Here is a 24,581-nt window from a genome sequence, read left to right as displayed (position 1 = left end):
AGAGCTCAGTGCACATTTACAAATGAAATTAAACTAAAATAAAACACAACACATAAATCACTATAAACTTATTTGTAATGTGACAGCCAGGCAGCCTTCAGCAGACTGAGACAGCGAGCTGTTAAACTGGTTATTTATTCTACTCATGCTGGTGCTCTTTATTAATCAAAATGTCCATCCCATAGTAAGTTCTCTTCTGTAACTTATCAAAGTTATAGGAATGTTAGGAGGAGAAGAAGCAATTGATTGATGTTAATCTGTCAAATAACTCATAACTAGTTGTGCCTTTTGTCAATGCCAGTAATTCATTTTATTATTCAGTAAAGTTCACACTTTATTTTCCTTACCTTTCTCTGTAGTTGAAGTTCCCAGCTGTTAGAGTTCCATCAACATAAGCAAAGCCCCTCATTTTAAGAAACAGAATAATCCATCCATCCATCCATCCATCCATCCATCCATCCATCCATCCATCCATCCATCCATCCATCCATTCATCCAGCCATCCATTCATTTTCCAACCTGCTTACACATAGCAGGGCTCTGGGGAAACTGGAGCCTACTTCAGTAACCATTGGGGGGAGGCAGGAACAATCACTGGACTGGGTGCCAGTCCATCACAAGGTGAACACAGTCGCACACACACACACACACACACACACACACACACACACTCAGTCCAATTTTCAATTTATTTTAAACACAATTATTATTTAAAGAGGGATTATAGAAACATAACCCTGTTAATATACTGACATACTGTAATTGGCCAAGATAGCATCCATGTATGTTTCTGTATGTGTGTGTGTGTGTGCGTGAGTAAGTGTGTGTGTGTTACCCCATCAAGTACAGGCCTCCTTTTCTCAGTTGTTTGCTGTCTTTCCTGTGGTCTTCCAGGTATCCTCATGGCCCTGTACACCACTAATGGCTTATTTCTCATCCTATCCACAGCCTTGTAAATCACTCCTTATTATATAGCGCCATCCTTTCACTGACCAAACATAAGCCACTTTGCTAAGCACACACATGAATTGTGTTAATGTGCTGACCAGCTCCATCATGGTGTGGTATGTGGACTGTAGTGCTGTGGATCACAAGTTACTACAGAGGACTGCTAAGACAGCTGAGGACGGACTTCTTCGGTGTGTCTCTGCACTCCATACAAGACACCTACAGCACACACAACCTCCACAAGACATCCAGCATTGTGACTGACCTCTCACACCCATCATGTGGGTTCTTTGAGCTCCTGACATCTACCAGATGGGTATTGCAGTATCCAAGTAAGATCAACCAGACCATGCGACAGTTTCTTCCCTCATGCTGTCTGACTCCTTTATGTCTGAGCACCTCGATGTTGAACTCTGAACTCTGAACTTTACACTATTTTCACATTTGAAAACTTTGTCAATCAAATGTACACATTGCACTTTATGAGTGATATACAGTTACTAAATGTTTGATGTACATTAGTCATCTTCTGTATTGCACTTTTTAACACAGTAATGTCTCCTCTGCTGTTAAGCTGTTACTGATCCAGTTAGAACTGATCTGCTGGACGTTTTCCTACCATTGTCATGGTCATTTGCACTAAGTGGTGTACATTGTCTTGTTTCACTACATGTTGTATATTTTTACGGTGGTCCTAAAGACACCTAATGTCATGTCTACCTGCACTATATATTTGGATGGGATGACAATAAAGAAACTTGAAGTTGAAATTACTATGTAAGATGACATAGACTTTCATAATTATATCATTTATAACTAAAGAGAACTGCGGTACTCCAGACATCAGGGTGGGACAGGAGTGTCATTTAAATGAGGGCAAGGACTACAGCAGCGCTCTGAGGGCAACACACCCAGAAAACTTGTAGAATGTGCTCATCGACTTTAAAACAAGATTCTGACCTGAATCACTGTCAATGTGCACATGTGAGTGGCCAAAGAGACCAATGGCTTTAAGAGGTCAGACAATGAGAACACAATGGCTGAAATGAAATAATGAGAGAAAGAGAAGAGGACAACAGGGTTTAGGTCAGCAGTGAAGAGCTCATCATATGACGGCTTGTCTGATGACCGAGTGATTAAAGATTTAGACGTCAGTCACACATCAGGACACGGATTTGATCAACAAGGAATACAATCTGTGATCACAGCATGGCTATCAGAGTGTGCCAAGTCAAAGAAGAAAATGTCAGACAGGAAGAACAAATCTCAGTTCTTTATTTATCAAGTTATGTTACAACTGCACAGACACACAAGCAGCACACTCACGTGATTCAATCAGCTCCTTGAGTTTGTTCATCTTGCCCTTTCTCTCACTGACACTCTCCTCTTTCACTATCACCCCTCACTCCTTCTTAACTTTCTCCACTTCCTTTTAACCCCCATTAGTCTCCAAGAAGATGACAGATTTAGAACTCACAGTCTCCATCTGCTGCTTAGGCCTGTAATACAGGCGGTCAACCTGGACCTTAATGTGCCTGTTTATACAGACTGACGTCAGGTGACATGCAGCATATTCAGGGGTCCTGAGGGAATTGTGAATTAGGGTTAGATAAAAGTGTTCACAGGTATCTAATGTGATTGGTACTTTAAATGTTGACAGTGATGGTGAAGTTAGTCAGCTGACTCAACTCCTTAAGTCTGGGTGACTTTGACAAACCTAAGAGCAGGAAGGAGGAGGTGCAGTTTAATGTCTAATGTGACATCAAGTGCCTCAGTAAAACACCAAACTCCATCAGTGTGCCTGATACCTGAGTGACCAGTGAGTCCTCATCTTCAGATATTCACAGACAATTTATTCAGAGGTGATGGACCCCTTGAGTGACCAATTGAGGGGCAAAAAATATCTGGTGACAGGACAGCAGTCTAGAGACCTTTGTCACTCGTACACATGTCTGTCAATAGCTCTTTATACTGAGGCCTTTATAAATCCTTTCATTTGTGCTGCTCCAGCAGGGCCATGTGTTTGTCCTACCTAACAGGTGACGTTCAGGGGACACAGCAGTTATTGATGTCACAGCCTTTAATATATGTACTTTAGCAAGAAAAAGTAAGTGACCCCTTTGGATTTCCATGGATTTGATTTCTACTAAAATGTGCTCTGATCTTCTTCTAAGTCACAATTCATAGTGAAACACAATCTGACTAAACTAATAACACACAAACTGTTCTACTTTACATGTCCTTATTGAGCACATTGTGTCATCATTAGACAGTGCAGGCTGGACAAAGTAAGTGACCCTCAGTGTTAATGACTTGTCCTAAAACTAAATGGAGGAAGTTGTTTCAATAAACAGAATGAAATTACAAACCTCTGCTCTCTTCAAGTTAAAGTGGTTAGTATGAACCTCACCTCAATCCAAACAAACATCACAGGACCTTAGAAGACGCATCATAGAAATGCATGAAGCTGGAAAAGGCTACACAAGCATTACTAAAGACCTGGGTGTTCATTAATCCATGTTAAGATAAAATGTCTACAAATATAGAAAATTCAGGACTGTAGTTACACTCTAGGAGAGTCCATGATGTAACAATCACTCCAACAGCACAAACGGCAAGCTTGAAAGAGGTGCAAAAGAACCCAAGGATAACAGTGAAAGGTCTACAGAATGTGAAAGTCTTTGTTTATGTGCCCACATTCAGAAAGCCACTAACAAGAATGGTGTTCATGGATGAACTCCAGGAAAAGGAAACACTGCTGTCAAAAAAAAAAGAATTTCAGCAAATCTTGTTTGCTCAGGACCACCTGAATGTTCCACAATGCTCCTTGGACAATGTTACATGGACAGATGAGACAAAAGTTGATCTTTTTGGAACAAATGCACAATGCTAGGTTTGGTGAAAGAGGGCACTGCACGTCAACACCAAAGCCTCATCCCAACTTGGACACAAAGTAGAAGGAGAATCATGGATTGGGCCTGCTTTGCAAATTCATGGCCTGGACACAACTCAAATATTGAGGAAACAAGAAATTTAAAAGTATATCAAGAAATGTAGGGGCAGCAGTCCATGACCTCAAGCCTAAGTGAGGTTGGGTGATGCAACAAGACAACGACCCAAAGCACACAAGTACATCAACTAAAGAATGGCTGATAAAGAAGTTAGACCAAGTCAGAGTCCTGACTGTAACCCCTTTGAGATGCTGCAGCATGACCTGAACAGAGCTGTGCAACCAGAAATACCGAGGAACTGAAACAGGTTTGTAGGGAGGGATGGTCAATAAGTCATCCCAAACATTATGCAGGTCTTATAAGCAAGAAAATGAAATGTTTGGTGGAGGTTGTGGCTGATAAAGGAGGATCAACAAGTTATTACATAAAAATAAATAAATAAATAAATAACACTTGGTTGGTTAGTTTTGCCAGTCTGCACTGTGAATGATCACTCAGTGTGCCTAACAAAGACAGGGAAAGTGCAACCGTTTGTGTGATTTTAGTTTAGCCAGATTATGGTTGTCTAGAATTGGGACTTAGGTGAAGGTTAGATGACATCTTATTAGGAATTAATGCAGAAATCCAAGGAAATCCAAAGGGTTCATTTACCTTTCCTTGTAAATGTAGTTGAAATTAACAGTGAATCCTGCTGGTCAGACTGCTATGTTTAGATCTGAGGGGTCACTGCACCTCACAATGACACACACACCTCATTGGCTACTCAAAGATTAAATCAAACCCAATTTTAATGGAGACCCTGACAACAGCACTCACCCTGCATTCTCCTCCCCAAATTCAGTCACATAAGGGCTTCTCCACACCCATCCTGTGAAATTAATTTTGACACTAAACTGGAGACATCAGATGACGATTGGAGGGTACTGGTCAGTGGTCACCTGCTGTCAGATGGCAGATTGTTACACTGGAGTCAAAGCCAAGCAAAAACCCTGGATAGAGGGGCTCAGTGAAGGAGGTGTTGAACCTGTGCAGGAGGGTCATTGTGTGTGAGATGCTATAAAATGACAGAGAGCTAGCAGGCCAGTCCAGATACACACCTATTCTGGGGCTGTAGGGGGCACTGATTACAGTATCTTTGTTATTGTGAGACACTGAGTACTCAGAATTAGAACAAAACAAACACCATGACTTGTCGTTGTGTCCAAGGCAGCAGTCCAAACCCCATCCTTTCCTACTCATTCCTTTATATGCGACTCCAATCCTGAGACTTTCACCAGTACACTCCACCTCCCAGTAACAGCGAGTCCCAGTCAAAGCCTCTCTGCACAGAACTTGAGGCCAGCAGTCAAACCTCTCAGGATGATTGGGGTATTTGGTCTTTGTCCTGTCATGTGTCACCTCCTTGTTCCCATCAGACAGACGGAGCCATCTGTGGACTGTGTTAATGTCCAGTGTGAGGGGACAGAAGTCTGAAAGGAGAGAAAAGAAAATGAGTGAGGAAATCTGGGAGTGTGTAACGGGACTGGGGGCGGAGCACAACACAGACAACTAACAAGAACCAATCAGGAGCTGCGCTGACGAGACTCCAATGTGCTGTCGATAGTAAAGAGCTCATCTGATTGGACAGAATCCTGTGGGGATTTAAAAGGAAATAACAAAAAGATGATTACAGACAACAAAGGCAAAGACAGGCAAGCCATACATTTGGAAAGAAGTCTCAGTCATCAGGAATTACGTTTAACACCATAAGATCACCGTTAAGGACAGAGTTTTAATGGACGGTTTACACTGACAGTGAGGAAAATATCCTGCATTTTTAAATTGTTACACTTACTCAATGTGTTCTTTAAATGACCACAACACTTACTGGAATTTCTATTATTTTCAAAAATAGTCACAATTCACTTTAATTATCTTTATTTTACCATTGATTATCTTTATGAATATGAATACTGCATATTAATGGTAATGGATTTTGAAAATTGTGTTTCTAGCACATTGGGCTTCATTCATTAGATAAAATCCATCCATCCATCCATCCATTTTCCAACCCACTGAATCCGAACACTGGGTCACGGGGGTCTGCTGGAGCCAATCCCAGGGCACAAGGCAGGAACCAATCCGGGGCAGGGTGCCAACCCACCGCAGGACACACACAAACACACCCACACACCAAGCACACACTAGGGCCAATTTAGAATCGCCAATCCACCTAACCTGCATGTCTGTGGACTGTGGGAGGAAACCGGAGCGCCCGGAGGAAACCCACGCAGACACGGGGAGAACGTGCAAACTCCACGCAGGGAGGACCCGGGAAGCGAACCCGGGTCCCCAGGTCTCCCAACTGCGAGGCAGCAGCGCTACCCACTGCGCCACCGTGCCACCCCATTAGATAAAATCCACAACATAAATAATTATTACAGTATTATCATTAATATTTTTAAAGGTGAACAAGCAAAATAGAAAAACATGCAGTATGGAGAAAATAAAAAGTGCAGTAAATGTACAAAGGAAAAGATGCCAAAAGAAAGAAGATAAATAACAATGCATTCCTAGTAGAGCTGAAAATCACACACGGAATGTCTCAGTGGGCTTTAACTGGCCTTGTTCATTCACTAATGAGATGAGAAAAAAAATGGATGCAGGACTTGGTGTAGTCGGCAGGATTTCATTTGCTGTTTTTGTGTTTTTGTGTTTTTAACTTCCTGTGACACTTAAGATTGATTGATTCAGGACCAACAGACTACTTTGGTACATCACAGTCCTGAATCTCTCGTTCCCATAATTCACCTGTCACAGGACCCCCATCACTTTCAGCTCATCAGTCACATAACATTCACACCACATGTTCTGCTGGCTACACTTTCATATCATAAGCCTGGGCTGAGATATTAAAGAGAAATGATTTCTATTGTGATGATCCATTTAATCAAAGTACAGACTCACATTGTAAAAACTCCTCTCTGCTCTGAGGTTCAAGAGGCTGTAGGGTGAAAACTGGAGCTTCACGACCTGAAAATAAAAAAAAAAGAGAAGAATGGAAACTGTGAAGATGACATTATGTAATGGTAGTAAAATTCTGAAACACATTTAACAAATGAACAGCAGGAAAATAAAACACAAAATGACTTGCAGATAAAACAGATAACATAATCACACAATGACAATGGATAAAGACCTGCCTTCTTTGTGAAATTAAAAAATATTATTAATTCATTTATTATTTTAACTCATTAATGCTGCGAATGTAATTAAAAGAAGGTCTTAAAAACATTTATTAATTCAACTGAGTGCCATCAGTCTACACAGTAAAGATGATATTACATTTCAGAGTGACATCTTAAAATGGCAAACAGAACCAAAACACTAACAGCCACAACATCAGACCCTGAGGACAGCAGGATTTGGGAGTTCTGCGAATAATAAAAATGAGATGATAAATAAGAAGTAAACCACAAAAGGACAGCGGCTGACCAGCCAGCTAAATCTGAAAGGCTAAAAGGCTAAAGTCTTAATAATGGTGGAATTTACCGTATTGTGTTCAATCAGAATGTCATTTATAATGTGAGTTACAGCAGTTTCTGATTTGGCTCCAGGTAGAAAGGCACAGTTAGGTTCATCTTGATTTACTTTTTTGTAGATAACATTTGAGTGTCTTCATTACCTGATTATAAATCTGATTTCTTTAGCATTTTTAACAACAGCTGTTTAGAAGGCAACAGAGAGAAAGTCTTTATATAAAGATTTAGTAGTAAATACCCCTGTGTCCCTGTAGTTAGGATATAGCGGGTTGGATAATGGATGGATGGATGTTAATGACAATATATATGAGTAGAAACATAACAGCAAAGGCTGATGGGTGAAGAGCAGCTCCTCTTAATACATCTCACCTCTCCGTGTCCTCTTATTAACACTCTGGTGACTCTGAAAAGCTGCTCCACCTGATGGCGTCCATGTCATGATGTCCTCCTGGCTGATCTTCTCCACACTCTTCATCAGACATGACAACTCCTCTCTCATGTCCTCAGAAGAGAAATCAGCAGTGAGAGTAAAGCTGAGTGAGTCTCCATCATCAGGAAGGACACAAAGAGATGAGAAAGTCTGCATCAGGAGAGACAAGGAGATGAGATTATATACAAGAGAAACAAAGAGAGATTGAGCTAAGAAGAAGCTCTTCACATTTATGTGCTTGTGTGGTGGACATTCAATATGGTTTTAGAAGGGGTGATCACATCTGTTTAATTTATTGGTTATTTATGACATTATTTCAGTACAGTGGAGCATAGGAGCTTATTGACTTTGGCTTTCAGTAAACATTTCACACAGGACGTCATGATGGGTGACTCATCAGACTGTAGGGACTGAGCGGGTGGCAGGCAGGACAGTGTAGAACTGATCCAGAAACCAAGACATCATGTTGTGAAGAACTTTGGAAGAATTAAAGTCAAAATTGGAGATTGTTTTTTACAGTTCTTTTGGGTTTTTATGATATAGATGAAATAATTCAATTAAATATAGAAACTTGCACTCATTGAATGAAACCTGTTAATTATAATTATACAAGTAAAGGTCTGCAGGTCAGAAGTGTCACTAGTGGGGAAGACCTGAAAGACGTGTACTCATCACTGTTCTCAACTGACAGGGTAGAGCGGGCTAGTGGGAAGTTGAATTATATGAATTGTATCTAATCTACTCTGTTGTCACTCACAGGAGCCTGTGGGGTACCAAAGCTAACCATATCTTCTCTTTTCCATTCCCTAGCTTAGTGAAACAACCCATGGAAGGCAACTCAGCCACACCCCCACTCAAGTAAGCCACACCCCTTAAGGCTGGGACGGTATAAAAATGAGGAGTCATGGAAGGTGTCTTCTCACTTCAAGCAGACCCACTAGAGAGAGATGATTGTTTCCATAAGAAAATGAGGCTAACAAGGCTGTTATTGGTATGTGTACTTTTTGGTATTTGAAATTTCATTTTAGAAGCAAAAACGAAAAAACGAAAATGAAAGGAATTTTCAGATTTTGATTTTTGATTAAAGAGTAAAATGATGGAAAATAAGGTATTTTTTAATTCTGTGGTAACAAACAGCAGTCATAAACTTAAAATTGATTCATTTGGATTCAAATGATGAATTTCTGGATTCATTTGTGATTCAAATAATGAAAGTGTAATAGTTCAAAAACAACAAAACATGCATTTTTGTTGTCTGGCACTAGAGGTACTTCTTCTTCTGCGTGATTTTTGATGACACTTGCGAACAGTTCTCCTCACATCTCCTCGACCGATGGCCTTGAAGTTACACTGCATGGCATCAGCAGGGGATGGACCATTACGTTGTTTTTCAGAACAATAAAAGAACATTTCAATGTTCACTCCAGGACGAGGACATGACTGTAGAAAAACTGAGTCGCATCTTTCAGGTAAAAATACAAGCTTTGCAAACTTTGCTTCATTGATGTATCAGTTCTTTTATGAATGTTATTGTTGTTACTTACTACGAAACAGCTAACATTTGGTGATTTCATTTACTAACACTAAGTCTGGCAAATTTTATAGTGCTAGCATTTTGAATGTGTGTAAATGTGTGAATGGTTGCTCATTGACAAGTGTAGCACATGTTAAGAAAACTTTCTGTAAATCACGTTGCTTTCCTAACGTGTTACACTTGTGCCCACTGTTAATACTCAAAATGATTACTAGCTACAGTAGCCGGTAAAAGTCAATAAGCAACCATTTCCTCGTCCCTGTGTGTCACTCTTTTACTGTTCCGAAAAACAATGTAATGGGCCATCCTCTGCTGATGCCATGCAGTGTAATTTCAAGGCCGTCGGTCGATGTGTTGTGAGGAGGACTATTCGCACATGTCGTCAAAAATCGCGCAGAAGAAGAAGTACCTCCAGTTTCAGACAACGAAAATGCTTCTGTTGTGTTGTTTTGGAGCTATAATACTTTCATTATTTGAATCACAAATAAATCCAGAAAAATATGCAGTCTGTCGCTGAAGCTGCTCTTCTGTCTGGAGATGATCCTGTTTAGTGGATGTAGTGGATTCTCCATAATTGACAGGAGTCTGCTCAGCGCCCGTCACTCTGCCACAGATGTCAAACTGTCCAGCTCCATGCCAACAATAGAGCCTGCCTTCCTCACCAGTCCCTCTTCTTTATGCTGCCTCCCCAGCACACCACCGCGTAGAAGAGGGCGCTCGCCACAACCGTCTGATAGAACATCTGCAGCATCTTATTGCAGATGTTGAAGGATGCCAGCCTTCTAAGGAAGTATAACCGGCTCTGTCCTTTCTTACACAGAGCATCAGTATTGGCAGTCCAGTCTAATTTATCATCCAGCTGCACTCCCAGGTATTTATTGGTCTGCACCATCTGCACACAGTCACCTCTGATGATCACGGGGTCCATGAGGGGTCTGGGCCTCCTAAAATCCACCACCAGCTCCTTGTTTAACCCCTTGTTTACTCCTTCTTTAATCAAAAATTAAAATCTGAAAATTCCTTTCATTTTCGTTTTTTTGTTTTTGCATCTAAAATGAAATTTCAAATACCAAAAAGTACACGGACCGTTATTACACCTGTTTTCAGTTATGCTGCTGTGTGCTCATTTTTGTTCTATGTTTTGGATGCACTACACTGGGTTGCCCAATTAGCACCCCAAATTTTCTTTGGCTCTCCTGGCCCTTACTTACCACCTCCGCCCTCCACACTATATAGTGCCCACAATTTGAGGTGAATAAACCAAAACGAGAACCTCCCTAAGCTGTACAACTCATTTGTGATTCCACATCAGTAATACTGGATGCCGTTTTGGTCTCCATATTAGAGAAATGATGTAACAGCACAAGAAAATTTAGAAACAAGACTGGACTGTGGGGATTGACCAATGAAGAAATACTGAAGGATTCGAATCTCATCATTTTAAGTGTGACAGAGGTGTTTAAACATATGATTTTTAGTGTCATCTTTCGTTAGATGTCATTTTAAAGAAGTGTGAATTTCATACAATTTTAGTTTCTCACAGAGACAACAGATGGAACAAGTCACCCTGTGGTAGAGATTAAAGCAGAAACTTTAAGACTTTGTATGTATTGGGAATGGTAAACCAATATGAAAATACAATCTGTATTGGCTGAATGGCCTGCTCTTGTCATGTTGGATAAACACTTCAGATCTTTTGAATTTTCCTCTAAATGTTCTTCAAGTTCATAACCCCCAGGCCGATCAGATTTCCTGTGAAGTGTCACTCACCTGCAGGAAGTGGACGTGATCCTTGGTATCTGAAAGCTTCTTCAACTCCATGTCTCTCCTCTTTAGCTCCTTGATCTCCTTCTCCAGTCGCTCCATGACTCCTCCAGCCTTCTCCACTTCTTTCTTTTCTTGTTCTCTGATTCTCATATTCAGTTTCATTTGAACGTCCTTAATGTAGTGAATCAGATCAGCTAAGCTCTTCTCATTTTCTTCTATCTTTCTTTCTGCAGAGATCTGATTGGAAGGGAAAAAAAAACATTGAATTGAGCCATCTAATAAGAATTTCCAGTCACAGGACATTTATTGAATTTAAATGTTGTAAAGGACAGTTTGGGTGGGTTGGCACACCAGCTAAGATGGCTAGTGGGACCTTCAACAGATTGGAGGTTGGGCGAAATGTTAGTCCAGTATACTTGGTGACAACCTCCTTCTGGAAGTGCTTCCCACTGAGCACCCAAACGTCTGTATGGCGGTGTTTCTCGACCCGTGGGGTGCGACCTCCTGGGAGGCGTGAGATATCTACAAGGGGGTGCACGAAAAAAATGGAATCCGAATTAGAAGCTATTTATTGAAACCAGGCCCGGTCTTAGGTATTATGGGGCCCTAGGTGAAAGGGGGGGTCCAGGGGCCCCCTGAGGGGGGCGGAGCCCCCCTGGAAGCTCTGCGAAATGCGTGAAAATTAGACCAAGGAGTCAATCCGGGGCCCCCCGGACGCCGGGGCCCTAGGCGGTCGCCTACTTCGCCTATGCCTAAGGCCGGGCCTGATTGAAACAAACTCGTTTATTGCAACTGTTTATAGTAGAAAATCACACAGAGTATGTGGACTATCGGCTCTGTGGTATTCGTATAAATGACGCGTGTCGTGATGTGTCGTTCGCCTCCAAGAGCCGATTCTTTGCAGTGAACGAGAAGAGCCGACTCCCGTTGGGGAGAGCAGAGTCTTCAGCCATAAAGAATCCTTGCAGGCAGAGGTGGGACTTTATTTTGATTGGCACACCTCGTGGCCTATCACAAGCAAAGACAGACTAGGATCATACCATTATGTGAAAGAGGGAAGAGGGGCCGACGCTCCGAAGACAGCGAGTGTAGTTGTACAGGCCAGGTACATAGAGCGACAGAGAAACGGGGAGTCAGATTGAAATGCAAGTGCGTCGGGCGAAAACCAAAAAAGAGGCAGCATCTGGCCGCATTTCAATGATACTGGACACTGCAAAGCTGAGTGCAGAATTTGCAAAATGAAAATATCCATCAGAGCAGAGCAGGGTCAGCAACAAACCTGCACAGACATCTAAAGCCAGGTTTATAATTCAGGCGACACGACACATGCTGCTGCGGACACTCCTGCTACGCAAGCGTTGTACTGTTTATACTTGCGCATGTACTTTATGTAAATCTGGAAGAATCCACCAGGTGGCAGTGCAAGATATTATCACGGTGAGAACAGGTGCGGCTTCGCTGTGTTGTGAATTGCCTGGAAATTCCGATGACACCTTACCGCAATATCTCTGAAAAGGATGTTTAATGATTAAATCCATCAATCCAGGGATGAGTCCATTCCAGCAAGCATTGGGCATGAGGCAGAAACAATCCCTGGATGGGCTACACAGTGGCAGACACATAGGCCTACACAGTGGCGTCATTTTACTGTAACCAAATCTTCATATCTTTGGAAGGAAACCGGATCACACTGTGGAAACCCAGAAGGAAAACATGCAGACTCCAGGCAGAGAACACCAGTGACGTGACTCCCTGCGAGACAGCAGTGCTACCGCTCTGCCACTTTGTCACCCCCATGAGTGTAATTATTAACAGTATTCATTATTTAAATGAAATTAACGATTTATCTGTTGGGTATCCTGAAATACATTAGTCGAGCTTGTTCGTTTTGGAGCCGTGCCCGCTTTGCCCGCGGCATTTCAGACGCACGTTGTAGGCGCCTGCGTTCATTGATTTTATCCAGGCGGGCTCGTGTTTGTATATCCGTCAGTCGAGCTCGTTCGTTTTGAACCCGTGCCTGCTTTGCTTCCGCAGTTTCAGACACGCGTTGTAGGCGCCTGCGTTCATTGATCTTATCCAGGTGGGCTCGTGTTTGTATCGTTGAGCTGTATTGTGTTTGAATTTGGTGTAAAGCGTACAGTGGTTTGTACAATCCCAAGCAGCACATTATCCCTAACTTCACTCCGCAGTAGTGCCACTCACAATATGGTGGTGACGCCTGCGCCTTCACTCCGCAGTAGTGCCACACACAATATGGCGGTGATGCCTGCGCCGTCCGTTCTATCTTTATGGACCTGTGGGGCCTCCGTAGCCTCTCACGTTTGACTCTGGGGTGCAGCGCAGAATCCTCTGTTGTGTGTGGCTGTGTCGTTAGTCACATTGTTGCTTCATTTCTCATTCACGTTAGTTGAGCTCTTTCGTTCTTGGGCCGTGACTCCTTCGTTCGCGGTGGATAAGACTTCTCTTGCGGTTTATGAGACGCGCACCTGCGCAGTACGTCTCATGGTCCCATCGCCGTGTCCCTGCGTCCATATCCGGTTTATTCTCGGTTAGTAATATGGATGTACCTAAATTGTCCGTAGTGTGTGCTTGGTGTGCTTGGTGTGTGTGTGTGTGTGTGTGTGTGTGCCCAGCCTGGTTTTGTTTCCTGCCTTGTGCCCTGTGTTGGCTGGGATTGGCTCCAGCAGACCCCCATGACCCTGTAGTTAGAATATAGCAGGTTGGATGATGGATGGATGGATGGATGGATGTAAAATGTAACATACATACTTTAATGCATTTCATCATGAAAGTGATATCAAGTATAAATCTTAGGATTGTAAATGTGCAGAAAGTTGGAATATCATAACTGTAATGTGCTCTGTGTGGCGATCTATTGCTGTTTGACGCTGCTGTCAGGTCAGGAGGAAGTCCTAGAAAAAAAAGATGGCATAGAAGACGGTATGTGAGACTTTTTAAACGTATCGTGTCATTACGATCGGGAATATGCGACACTTGAATATAAAAGCTCCACGAATGTATTTGTATGTCTGCATTTTGCTTCATCACATCAAACCATTCCAACTAAAAGTTGGAATGTGATGTCAGAGTCTCTGGTTACTATCTACATGTGACAGAGAGCAGCTTTGCGGATCCTATGGGATCGATGTGCGTGCTTAGATGTTTGTTGAATGGATCGAAGTGGTGAAGCAAAATGCCAACATACAGATGTATTTGTGGTGCTTTTATATTTAAGCATCACATATTCCTGATCGTAATGACACGATACATTTTAAAAGTCTATACATACCGTCTTCTGTGCCATCTTTTTTTTTTTGCAATTTCACAACAGCAACATAATGCACAGCCACAGAGAAAAAAAATTAAGGACTTGGTGAAAACGTGTATTTTGTAATTAAAGTGGAAATTTCGGCTTTAATCTTGAAATGTCCACTTTAACCTCATAGTTTACTTTATCATTAAAGCAGACCGTCGTAAATGTCATCCCATTTTTTAATCACTACGAGCTTTTGTGACTTCCTGCTGTGCATGTAAAAAATTTAGTGCAGTTGGGTGGATCTGAATATAATCAAAAATCAGAAAATGTGCACAAAAACTTTAGGGGGGAGGCACAAAAATTTATTTGAAAAAATGGGGCACATATGGAAAAAAGCTGAGAAACACTGGTGTATGGGGTATAAACAGACAGCCCTGTGGGTATTAAACTCTAGTACTAGTGGGTGGTCTGGGATTTCTGGCTTAATTTCATTTCATGAACACTTTATGTATATCCTGTATATACATCCTTCAACGTTTCATTACAATACTCAGCATTGTAAGTCTTTTTTCCAGGGTTGATGTATTTGTATTTAATTTACTGTACTAAATCCTTATTATGCCACTACCATTACAACTGTGGCTCTTATGAGTATAACTCAGGCATCACTTAGAGAAGTAATGGGAACTCCAAAATATTAAGGGAGGAGACTCTAAACCAGAGGGATAGTTAAAGGTATGTAACAGTTGGACGTAAGTGAAAGGTAAGAGGTGCACACTGTCTAGTGATCTCAACCCCAAAGCTAGAGGTGTTCATCCATTTTCAGTAACTTGCAGACCTAGATGGCTAAACTCTGATAAAGTATGTGGGGATGAGGAGCCCCAAATGGCCACCTCCAAACCAATCCACAGAAAGAGGGAAGTGTAATAGTCAGGGACTCAAATGTTAGGGGAACTGTGGTGCAACTTTTCTAGAAGGGCAGAAAGTCTAATATGGTGTACTGCTGTCCTCGTATATAGGTGAATGATAGCCCTTTACAAGGGGATGGAATCCTGGTCAGGGTAGTTGGAGGAAAAGATGTCATTGTCAGTTTTGCCCAGTTGTCCCTGAACAAGTGACATAAGTAAGGTCAGGCTGCCAGACTGCAGGACAAATTTAAATAGTTTGGTGCAAAGCTCAGGAGCAAAACTGACAAAGTTGACATCTCTGTAGTTCTTCTCGGTCCAGTTAGAGTGAGGAGATTAGAAGTCTTAACACAAACTTTAAAACCTGGGGTAGGATGATGGAGTCAGTGTGGGTTTATTTGAACTGGATGGTTAATAATGTATGATTACTTTGTATCAAGCCGTAATAAATTAAACCAATAATTAAGGAAAGTTTGAGCAGCACATATCAAGAACAGGAGTATTAGTGGGCTGTAGTGATGAGTGACTATATTCTCATTGGCAGCATTTTTCTCCATATACTAAAACATTGTGAAAATGTATTCTGGTGCAGAGTACGGACAGTGGGATGGTGCAGACAGACAGCACTTACAAGCACACATTGTGTTGGCTCTTCTTCTCAGGTAAAGCCTGATAGTGTGGCTCCTGTGGAGCTTTGGAAAGGATGCTGGTTTACATGGAGTTGTGAAGAGTGAGCGCTAATGGTGTTACCTCTGACCCCAAATGAATGGTGTGAATAAAAACTGTTGTCATGGGTGTGTGTGCATGCAGTGTGTGAGGAACATGAAAGTGTGTGGAGACACATAGAAGGACCCATCCATCCATCCATCCTCTTCCGCTTATCCGAGGTCGGGTCACGGGGGCAGCAGCTTGAGCAGAGATACCCAGACTTCCCTCTCCCCGGCCACTTCTTCTAGCTCTTTTGGGAGAATCCCGAGGTTGTTCCCAGGCCAGCCGGGAGACATAGTCCCTCCAGCGTGTCCTGGGTCTTCCCCGGGTCCTCCTCCCGGTTGGAACATAGAAGGAGACATGAAGAATTGGGGCAACAGCATTATTGTTAGTGAGTAATCAAGGAAACAGATGTTAGAATAACCTTTAGAGACCATTATTCGCACCTTTCAGCCTCATACAACATTGACCCCCACTGAAAAAGAAAATAAAAAGCATACTAAACAGATTTGTATTTTAAAATTGTGAAATTGCATGCAAAACAAACTTCAGAATGAAAATCAGATTATGAAACAAAACTCTGCCTTTTCACTCATTACTAGTAAGCAGTCAGCAGGGGTTTAGAAGAGGGTTTTAGTTTAAAATAATATGCAACAATTCAATGAGGGAGCAAAGAAAGCAGACAAGCATAAAAATCGGTAATCCAGTGGGGAGACCAGTGGGTCAGTACGGCTCTCCCTTAGTCACTTGTCCTTATTCGACTGTCAAGTCACCAGTGTCTGGATTGGACTGCTCAGTGTTGAGTGACATGTTGTGTTCCGCTCAATTCCTCTGAACTGAAGATGAACCCCAGTGATCTGGACTTGATGTGTTTAGTACTTTAGTACATTAAGTGGCACTAAACTGGTTAGTGTGAGTCTGTAAGCCACAAAAACACAGAAAGAGGACATCGAGAATAAAGAATGAGCTGAATAAATGAGACTGAAAAAGTTTAGTTTGTCCAGAAATAGAAATATACATGACAAGCTCTTTCTACGCTGGGTAAAATGTTTCTGATAAATGGATTTTGGGAGCATGAAACAGAGATCAACAGTGGACAGTGTGACAGTCCATTGAACGTCAGGACCTAAAGAAACCCACACTGTCAATCATATTGGACCAAATTAGAGTCGCTGCCAATGAACCGAATCGACGTGTAGGGATGTAGGAGAAAAACTGGAGTAGCTGGAGGAAAACACAAAATATATTGGAAGAAGGGATAAAAGTCCACATGGACAATAAATGAAGGACAGTGGATCTGTGAGGCAGCAGAAGTGACCGCTAAATTTAATACATTAAGCCGTGAAGAGACTATTAAGGAATGTAACCCCAACTGGTCCAATTCAGTGCCAACCTGCAGTTAAGGTAATGTGGAGGGGGGTACATGTTTAGGCTCTGGGGTGACAATCAAGTGGACATTAAGGTCATGTTTTCTGAATCTGTAAGGAATAACACAATAAACACAGTTGATGGTGAAATGGCATGAAGGACACAATGAAATGTCCTCTCCTTATCCCCCTTTTCCCTGTCATTACATGTCACTGGTAGAGAAGATGTGCCATGTCTTCCAGTTTAATTTCTCATGTTTCTAATATGAAGTGTCATCTTAACTTATCTTACCTTCATCTGCTCCATCGCTGTCCTCGTCTCCTTCAGTTTCTTCTTTCTCTTCTCAAGTCTCCTCCTGATTTCACTCAGTGTCACCCCCAGCTCTTTCTGTTTAGAAACACAAGAGGACATTGGTGGTCTTATCAGAATTGACTTTCACTTTATAATTTCTTGTTCTCTTTCTGTACCCTGAAATTATGGTTATGGTTATGGTTAGGGTTAGACACATACAATACATTTGTCTTACATTACATGGCACAGCTTACTTTTTCTGTCACATTGACACTGAGACTTGACACAACAAACATGAATAACAAGAAAGGCTAAAAGCAAAGTTTAATTCACATTTTAGATTGAAAATAGAGTTTGTGCATAAAGAGTGTTACAAATAAAGAAAACTGCTCAAAGGCAAAGAGATGTCTGAGTTACTTCATCAGATTTAGAAGACATCACATTGGCGACCAGGATATCAGAAGTTCCCTCATTAAAAAGAAAAATGAACTTTTAGTAAGGCAACATGCCTTTAACATCTTCAAATTCCAGCAGGACTTTTAAACATAATGGCTGCAATTGTAGGATCTACAAGGCCTTTCCAGAGTTCACACTTGCGAGAACATTGTGAAGTGCTTTATTATTTCTTTGAGTCAAATGAGATGATTTAGGCCACTGAGATTGAGTGATTCTGAGGAGTTCAGTAAGAAATGAAACTTAAAGACTGGTGAGGAATTTGATGAGCCCAGATAAAATTGGTGGTAAATCATTCATTCATTCATTTTCAGCCACTTATCCAAGACCAGGTTGTGGGGTGACAGTCTCAGCAGTAAGGTCCATACGTCCCTTTCCCCAGACACACTTGCCAACTCATACTGAGGGATTCAAAGTCATTCCCCTGCCATCTGGGAAATATAATCCTCCCAGTGAGCCCTGGGCCTTCCACAGTGTCTCCTCTCAGCTGGCTGTATCTGTAAAACCTCCACAGGGAGCTGTCCAGGATGCATCTCTACCAGATGTCTGATCCACCTTAATTTGCTCCTCTCGATGTGTTGGGTCAGCAGCTCTGATCTGAGCCTCTTCCAGATGTCTGTGCTTCTCAGCCTGTCTCTAACAGAGAGCCCAGCCACACTACAGAGAAAGCTCATTTCCTCTATTTGTGTCATTACCCAAAGCTCATGGCCTTAGGTTAGGGTAGGGACGTAGACCAATTGGTAAACTGTGAGCTTGATATTCTGGCTCAGCTCTTTCTTCACCACTACAGATCTGTATAGCAACAGCATAACTGCGTTCACCTCCCCTATCCATCTGTCGTTCTCATCGTTCTTTTTCCTTTAATTAATGTAGTAAGTCACCTCCTACTTGAAGAGGACAGTCCACCTTTTTCCTACTGAGGACTATAACCTCAAATTTGGAGGTGCTGATCCTTATGCCAGCCAATTCACTTTCGGTCACAAAATATCCCAATACATGCTGGAGTTCACATCCCAATGAATCCAAAAGGAACACGTTGTCTCCAAAAAGCAGTGACACAAATGTAAAGCCATCAAAGTAAACGCCCTCTCCTACCCAGCTGTGCATGGATATCCTGTCCATGAAAATCGCAAACAGCATTGGAGACAAAGCATAGCCCTGATGGAGTCCCACACCCACTGAGAGTAGTGGTGATGTTTACCAGAGTAGGTGGACACAGCCCTCACTGTTATTATACACTAACTGAATAGTCCTTATTAAGGGCACTGGAATACTAAATCTCCCAGCATCCCCCACAGAATTCCTAGAGGAACACGGTCATTCACCTTCTCAAAGTCCATACAACACATTTAGACTGATTGGCATACTCCCAGACCCCCAGGATGATCACGAGGGCAAAGAGCTGGTCCACTGTTCAAATGGTCTAAATGCAATCATCTGAATGGATCTGAGGTTTCATGACTGACTAGAGTCTGTTTTTATAAAAGTAGGGACCACCTCCCTGGAGCACAAATCTTGATGACAAAGGAACATCATTCATGAAAGCTCAACAATGTCCAAAGCCTTCAGTATTTCTGGACAGAGCTCACCCACCTCTCAAGAGTCATTGCTGTGGAGCTGCTTAACTACCTCAATGACCCCCCTCATGGAGATGGGTATTGATTCCTCATCAGCTTCTGGCTCTGTCTTCCATGTTCGTAGGGTTCAGTAGCTCCTCAAAGTGTTCCTTCCACTCCTACACTTCACCCTCAGGATGGGTCAGGTTTTCTCGACCCTTGCTTATAACCGCCTGAGTGAAGCCCTGCCTTCCCTTACTGAGCCAACTGATGGTTTGATAGGACCTCTTTGAGGCTGATCGATAGTCTCTTTCCATGGTTTTTTCAAAATCCTCCCAAATCTGGGTTTATGCTTCCCTGACAACCAAGATAGCAGACCTTTTGGCCTGTTGGTACTCCTATGCTTCTTTGGGATTCTCCTGTGGAAGGCCTTCTTCTTCAGCCTGATGTCATCCCTTACCTCTGGTGTCCACCATTGGTTCGTTGTTTTGTCACCTTGAGAGGCACCTATGGCCATAAGGCAGCAGGTGGTGGTAAATCAAATGAGAAAATAGTGAAAACATTTAAAATGCACAATAATTGAAATCCAGAGAAATTGTAAACAAATTAAAATGCAATTCTAGGAATAAGAAGAAAAGTGAAAGTTAATTATCACAATTTTCATTTATGAAAATTAACAAATTAAACAGGGTGGGCTATTTTATGGTATAGAAGAGAACCACATTCAGCCTTGATTACTAGCAATGAGTGAAGTGACAACTGTGAAGGACACAATTGAACAGGCAATTGAGACGGTCAATAAAGACAAGCAGGACGTCCAAGACAAACCAGGGGGCTGCAGCCCCCTTGTCATGAAGGTAACACCAAGGGATAAGGTCTGCAAGACAACACAGTACAGATGGGCAGGAGAACTCAGTGGAGAAGAATGTAATTTCTGAAAACAAAAATGTCAGCAAAAATACAGTAAACACAGCACACATCAAAAACAAACACAGTAGGAAACTGCCGGGCTCATTCACGTGTTGATGGGGTCCAAAGGAAAGCAGAAGCAAGCTAAGATAAAACTGAAATCCTGTCACATTAGTGAAGCAATGGTGTGGAGGTGGGTAACGTAACTAAGACATTTAAGGTGGAGTTAGCTTGCATGAGATGTGATAGAGAACTGGAGGAGCTTAGCCAGGTGACCTTCACAGAGATGGTGGGCACACCTAAAGTGGCAAAGCCACACCTTAGAGGAGAGGTAAGAGGGGCACACTGTCTGGTGGTATCAGCCCCAAGGTGTAGGTGGCAGGTGGTGATGAGGAGCCCAACATGTCACCTCTAAACCAGATACAGCATGGGGGTTCTTTGCTGTGGTGAAGGTCCATTAGTAGTTCCTTGGTTGTGCTGATGTTGTAGACAGATCTCAAAGTTCTCCAGCTGAGTCCTATTCATTGTGTCAATAAACTCCATGATTGCAGACTCACCTGAGAATTTCTACAAGTGACCTGACCTGATGTTATATTTATAGACCCAGGTGTAGAGTGTGAACAGAAAAGGTGACAGGCCTGTTCCTCATGGTGCTCCGGTGCTACTCACACAAACTGTGGCCTGCTGGATAGAAAGCCCACTATCCAGGAAATCATAGGCTCATTCGGCTGACTTTACCCCTTAACAGGTTGGCTGGATGGTTTTAATGGGTACTTTAACTATTGTGATTACATACATGTTTAATATTGATTTAGGTGTGAAATCAGACACATTTTCAAATGTTTTACACTCCTAATGGTGAGTTGGTGGGGTTGGCCACATTGTGAAAGGTCAGAGTTCATCTCACCATCATACATATATATATAGTATAGGAACCTAATCAAGGACTTTGTTAAATGGTGCGACTCAAACCACTTACACCTGAACACCAGCAAAACCAAGGAGCTGGTGGTGGATTTTAGGAGGCCCAGACCCCTCATGGACCCCATGATCGTCAGAGGTGACTGTGTGCAGAGGGTACAGACCTATAAATACCTGGGAGTGCAGCTGGATGATAAATTGGACTGGACTGCTAATACTGATTCTCTGGGCAAGAGAGGACAGAGATGGCTATACTTCCTTAGAAGACTGGCATCCTTCAACATCTGCAATAAGATGCTGCAGATGTTCTATCAGACGGTTGTGGCGAGTGTCCTCTTCTGTGCCGTGGTGTGCTGGGGAGGCAGCATTAAGAAGAAGGACGCCTCACGCCTGGACAAACTGGTGAGGAAGGCAGGCTCTATTGTAGGCATGGAGCTGGACAGGTTGATATCTGTGGCGGAGCGACGGGCACTGAGCAGACTCCTATCAATCATGGAGAATCCACTGCATCCACTAAACAGAATCATCTCCAGACAGAGGAGCAGCTTCAGCGACAGACTGCTGTCACTGTCCTGCTCCACTGACAGACTGAGGAGATCGTTCCTCCCCCAAACTATGCGACTCTTCAATTCCACCCGTGGGGAACGTTAACATTATTCAAAGTTATTGTCTATTTTTACCTGCATTTTTATTACTCTTTAATTTAATATCGTTTTTTGTATCAGTATGCTGCTGCTAGAGTATGTGAATTTCCCCTTGGGATTAATAAAGTATCTATCTATCTATCTATCTATCTATCTATCTATCTATCTATCTATCTATCTATCTATCTATCTATCTATCTATCTATCTATCTGTCTGTCTGTCTGTCTGTCTGTCTGTCTGTCTGTCTGTCTGTCTGTCTGTCTGTCTGTCTGTCTGTCTGTCTGTCTGTCTATCTATCTATCTATCTATGTTCTTATTACAATACGAAATTAAAACATCTCTGATCTCTAATGGAGTGCATAATTCATGAGAACAGCTATACTGTAATACTATGCTGATATTTAACAATATTGTAAGAATTTTAGAGCTCATTCCGAAGAACAATATTAACTGACATGTGACAATAACGTGTTTCTATATGAGGCCTGAGATCTTCAAAACACAAAGTGATCAAAACACAAAGAACCTCAGCTCAGTTTGATGAGAGCACTCAGCCCACTCGACTGTCCATTGATAACACTGGGGGTTCCATCTTGGGTTGTTTCATGTTTTACACCAATCTGACCAGGATGGGCTCCAGCTTCATTCTATCTATATGTGCACAATCAAGTTTATAAAACGGATGAATACATTTCTCTCTTATATTACATTAATAAATCCCTTAACTCTTTTTACTTCATTTGTTTCCATTAGACATTAAACCCACCTCACCTGCTTTTCTTCTCTTTTCATCTCCAGTGTGACCATTTTATGACCTTCATGTCCACTCACCACACACATTATGCAGATACACATCTCATCTGTGGTACAAAATATCTCCAGACATTTCTGATGTTTCTCACAGAGTTTCTCCTTCAGATTTCCATCAGGATCAGTCAGCTTGTGGTCCTTCCAGGTCTCAACTTCAAAGTGAGGCTGCAGGTGAGTCTGACAGAAGGAGGCCAAGCAAGTCAGACATGAATTCACCGCTCTGAGCTTCTTCCCAGTACAGAAGTCACACTCCACATCCCCAGGGCCAGCGTAATTCAGAGACCGAGGTGGACCAATTGTTGTCTTCTTCAGTTTCTTGACCGTGTCACTCAGCACTGTGTTTATGTGTAATTCAGGCCTTGTGGTGAAGGTTCTTCTGCACTGAGGACAGCTGCACTCTTGGCTCTGATCCCAGCAGTCCGTGAGGCACTTCATACAGAAACTGTGACCACAGGGGATTGAGACGGGGTCACTCAGGGTCTTCAGGCACACCAAGCAGGTGAACTCATCCTGTAATACTAACAGATGTCCTTCTGCCATCTTCAATCAGTAGAGAGACAGTCAGGCAGAAGAGGAACTGACTTGTGAAGAAATAAAGTGAAAGTTTATCTTTACTTAGTGAGAATAAGGTGGACATTTAAAAGGAAACCTGAGAGCACACAGAGATTACATCTGAGAAAACAATTGTGATGAACAATTAATGTGAGACATAAGATCAAACACTGAAGATGGCGACCTGATGAGACAGGAACAGAAGAGATGAGCAGCGCTGGGGTGTCTGTTAAAGTTTAGTTCAGTTCAGCTGAATGTGCTGAGTATTTATAAGGCCTAGTGAAGTTCTCACTTGGCAGACTGAGGGCCTTGTACACTTTTATAAATTTAAAATAGTCAAAATAAAATCAAAGCATATGGCTCAGCATGAACAGACGTGTATTGTGACCACCGTACAACCCTCAGCAGACCAACACAGAAGCCACAAATTCTCTTACCCTCAGGTAGTCCTCTGTAATTAGCAGCAATTAAAAAAGGGTAGCAGCAAATAAAACAAAACACAAAATGTACTACAAGTCACACTGAGTGTACAGTCAGATTTACTGATGATGTATCCAAGAAGAAGCTCCTCCTCAACCTGGCAGTGCCAACCAGTAAGGGGCGCAATCTACTTCCTGATTGGAGGGGGGCAAACAGTCCATGTGCAGGATGAGTGACATCTTCCATAATGAAGGAGGCTTTACTTTTGAACCAGCTGGCGTAAATGTCCTCTATAGGCTGCTGTCTTATAACAATAAATGAAAAATGAGAAAGAAAGAAAGAAAGAAAGAAAGAAAGAAAGAAAGAAAGAAAGAAAGAAAGAAAGAAAGAAAGAAAGAAAGAAAGAAAGAAAGAAAGAAAGAAAGAAAGAAAGAAAGAAAGAATCCTAGATAAGAGAAAACCAAAGAAAATTCTGAAGTCTTAAACCAACACCCAAACTGTTCTTCCCCTTTCAGCTGCTCCTGTTAGGGGTTGGCACAATGGATCATCTTCTTCCACGTCTTGCTGTCCTTGTCATCTTGTTCTGTCACACCCATCACCTCCATGTCCTCTCTCACCACATCCGTAAACCTTCTC

General features: G+C 42.2%; 1 protein-coding gene across 2 annotated transcripts in view; it reads right to left on the bottom strand.

Annotated features, from left to right (window-relative positions):
- LOC114652514 (tripartite motif-containing protein 16-like) overlaps nucleotides 1-23,530 on the bottom strand; it is a 171,251-nt gene extending 147,721 nt beyond the window's left edge. Inside the window, exons 1-2 of one of the 2 annotated variants that reach the window (XM_051927930.1) lie at nucleotides 22,935-23,528; nucleotides 17,680-17,775 (exon numbers count right to left, since the gene is read on the bottom strand). In XM_051927930.1, coding sequence (XP_051783890.1) covers nucleotides 17,680-17,775; nucleotides 22,935-23,513 — 675 coding nt within the window. In that variant the 5' untranslated portion in view covers nucleotides 23,514-23,528. Of the gene's footprint in view, nucleotides 1-17,679; nucleotides 17,776-22,934 lie in introns of both variants that reach the window. The other variant, XM_051927932.1, reaches the window with a different exon arrangement.
- Between the last annotated feature and the right edge of the window lie 1,051 nt (nucleotides 23,531-24,581).

Source organism: Erpetoichthys calabaricus, chromosome 5 (genome assembly GCF_900747795.2).
Source record: "Erpetoichthys calabaricus chromosome 5, fErpCal1.3, whole genome shotgun sequence".
Classification (NCBI taxonomy): Eukaryota; Metazoa; Chordata; class Cladistia; order Polypteriformes; family Polypteridae; genus Erpetoichthys; species Erpetoichthys calabaricus.
Note: the sequence above shows the minus strand (reverse complement) of the source record. Positions and strands in the feature narration are given on the sequence as shown.